We start from the raw sequence: 2,444 nt of genomic DNA, 5'->3' as shown, positions 1-2,444 counted from the left end.
AAAAAAAAAAAAAAGAAAGGTGTGCGTCAGGATTGTATCTTTTCACCATACTTACTCAATCTGTATGCTGAGCAAATAATCTGAGAAGCTGGACTTATGAAGAAGAATGTGGCATCAAGATTGGTGGAAGACTCATTAACAACCTGCGATATGCAGGTGACACAACCTTGCCTGCTAAAAGTAAAGGGGACTTGAAGCACTTACTAATGAAGATCAAAGACTACAGCCTTCAGTATGGATTACACCTCAACATAAAGAAAATGAAAATTCTCACAATTGGACCAATAAGCAATATCATGATAAATGGAGAAAAGACTGACATTGTCAAGGATTTCATTTTACTTGGATCCACAATCAACATCTCGAAGCCCCGAGGTGCATCAGGAATGGGCCAAGCTGAGGTCAGAAGGAGCCCCGAGATGGGGCACCCATGGGACCCCCCATCTGACAAGCACCAGTGCAGCCCCTTACCCTTCCTCCAAGTTCCCTCCTGGGTGGGCACAGGAGAGGGTGGGGTCAGCAGATGAGCAGCTAGCTGCAGTTGAAGGTCAAGGGCGGAGTCCAGGCCTGGCCATCATGGCCTCAGAGAAAGCTCTGGATTGTCCATTCTCATGGGGACATGGAGGCAGAGAAGGGCAGGGCCACCCAGCAAGAGCGGAGGGATGCTCAGGCGAGGGGCAGGCAGGGGGACCTAGTGAGCAGTGTGCACCCTTCACTGTGGCACCCAGGTCCTCCCACCCACAGACAGGGAGCCCCCTGTCCTGAAAAAGCCACCAAGAGTGTTTTGGGGTGGTTGAGGGGATGAGCCGAGGCCATCCATCCTGAAAATACGGTGAGGGTAGGGGAGGGAGGGGACCCTGGAGACGGGGAAGGTGGCAGGGCTTGGGCCACCCAGGCTCTGGAAGACTGGGCAGACCTCCCCTGTGGGCGGCAGTAGGGGCTGAGCTCTCCTGAGGCAACATGGGGGAGGGGAGGCAGCAAGGCAGGTGACCTCAGCAGGGGCTCAGCAGGACATTCACAGTACAGGTGAGGGGGTGAGGTGATGTGGTCATCCTCCATTTTCGCATAACACTGATATTTGTGACCTGGTCTTTGGAACCTAACCGTATCGATAAGTGAGGAGTGGGGGTATATATACAATCAGTTGAGACACTGGTGGTTCAGTGGTGGAATTCTCACCTTCCATGCAGGAGGCACACTTTTTTTTTTTTTTTGGCCAGTTCAACTTTTTACAGGTGTACGATTTATTGACCAAAAACCAGTTGCTGTCGAGTTGACTCCAACTCATAACAACCCTATACAACAGAGCAGAACTGCCCCGCAGGGTTTCCAAGGAGCAGCAGGAAGATTCAAACTGCCGACCTTTTCATTAGCAGCTGTAGCTCTTAACAACTATGCCACCAGGGCTCCCAATTTACTCACACCAATTACAATAATTGGCTGTGCAACCCTACCCTTAATCAATGCAACATTTCCATCACCATTAACCCCCCTCTCCCCCTCCCTCCTGCCCTTTGTAGCACTAATAAACTTTGTTCTCTATACACTTGCCTTTTCTTGTCTTTTTATGTGAGGTCATACCATATCTATCGTTTTGTGATTGACTTATTTCACTCAGCATAACGTCTTCAAGCTTCATCCATATGTATCAAGACTTCATTTCTGCTACTGGCTGAGTAGTATTCCATTGTATGTATGTAGCACATTTGTTTTTCCATTCATCTATTGATGGGCATTTAGTTTATTTCCACCTTTTGGCTATTGTGAATAGTGCTGCACTTAACATTGGAATACAAGTGTCTGAGTATCTGCTTTCAAGTCTTTTAGGTATATACCTAGGAGTGGAATTGCTAGGTTATATGGTAGGTCTATTTTTAGTTTTTTGAGGAACTACCACACTGCTTTCCACAATGGCAGTGCCATTTTGCATTCCCATTTCTTTGGTGAAGTGTCTGTTCATTTCATTTGCTCATTTTTTAATTGGATTATTTGTCTTTTTGTTGTAGAGGTGTTGGATTTTTTCGTAGATTTTAGAGATTAGACCTTTGACCTGTAATGTCCAAAATTTTTTTTTCCAGTCTGTAGTTTCTCTTTTCACTCTTTTGGTGAAGTCTTTTGATGAGCATAAGTGTTTCATTTTTCGGAGATCCCAGTTATCTAGTTTATCTTCTGGAGTTTGTGTGTTGTTAGTTATATTTTGTATCCTGTTAATGCCGTGCATTAGGGCCTTTAGCGTTGATCCTATTTTTTCTTCTATGAACTTTATCATTTTTGGCTTCATATTTAGGTCTTTGATCCATTTTGAATTAGTTTTTGTATATGCTGTGAGGTATGGGTCCTGTTTCATTTTTTTTTTGCAGATGGACATCCAGTTTTGCCAGCACCATTTGTTAAAAAGACTGTCTTTTCCCCATTTGATGGACTTTGGGCCCTTGTTGAAGATC

General features: G+C 45.0%; 1 protein-coding gene across 1 annotated transcript in view; it reads right to left on the bottom strand.

Moving 5' to 3' along the window:
* MSMB (microseminoprotein beta) overlaps nucleotides 1–1,059 on the bottom strand; it is a 35,701-nt gene extending 34,642 nt beyond the window's left edge. The window contains exon 1 of the mRNA XM_004387964.2: nucleotides 832–1,059. Coding sequence (XP_004388021.1) covers nucleotides 832–1,059 — 228 coding nt within the window. The remainder of the gene's footprint in view (nucleotides 1–831) is intronic.
* Between the last annotated feature and the right edge of the window lie 1,385 nt (nucleotides 1,060–2,444).

Source organism: Trichechus manatus, unplaced genomic scaffold (genome assembly GCF_000243295.1).
Source record: "Trichechus manatus latirostris isolate Lorelei unplaced genomic scaffold, TriManLat1.0 scaffold00200, whole genome shotgun sequence".
NCBI lineage: Eukaryota > Metazoa > Chordata > Mammalia > Sirenia > Trichechidae > Trichechus > Trichechus manatus.
This window is presented reverse-complemented; position numbering and strand designations above follow the sequence as displayed.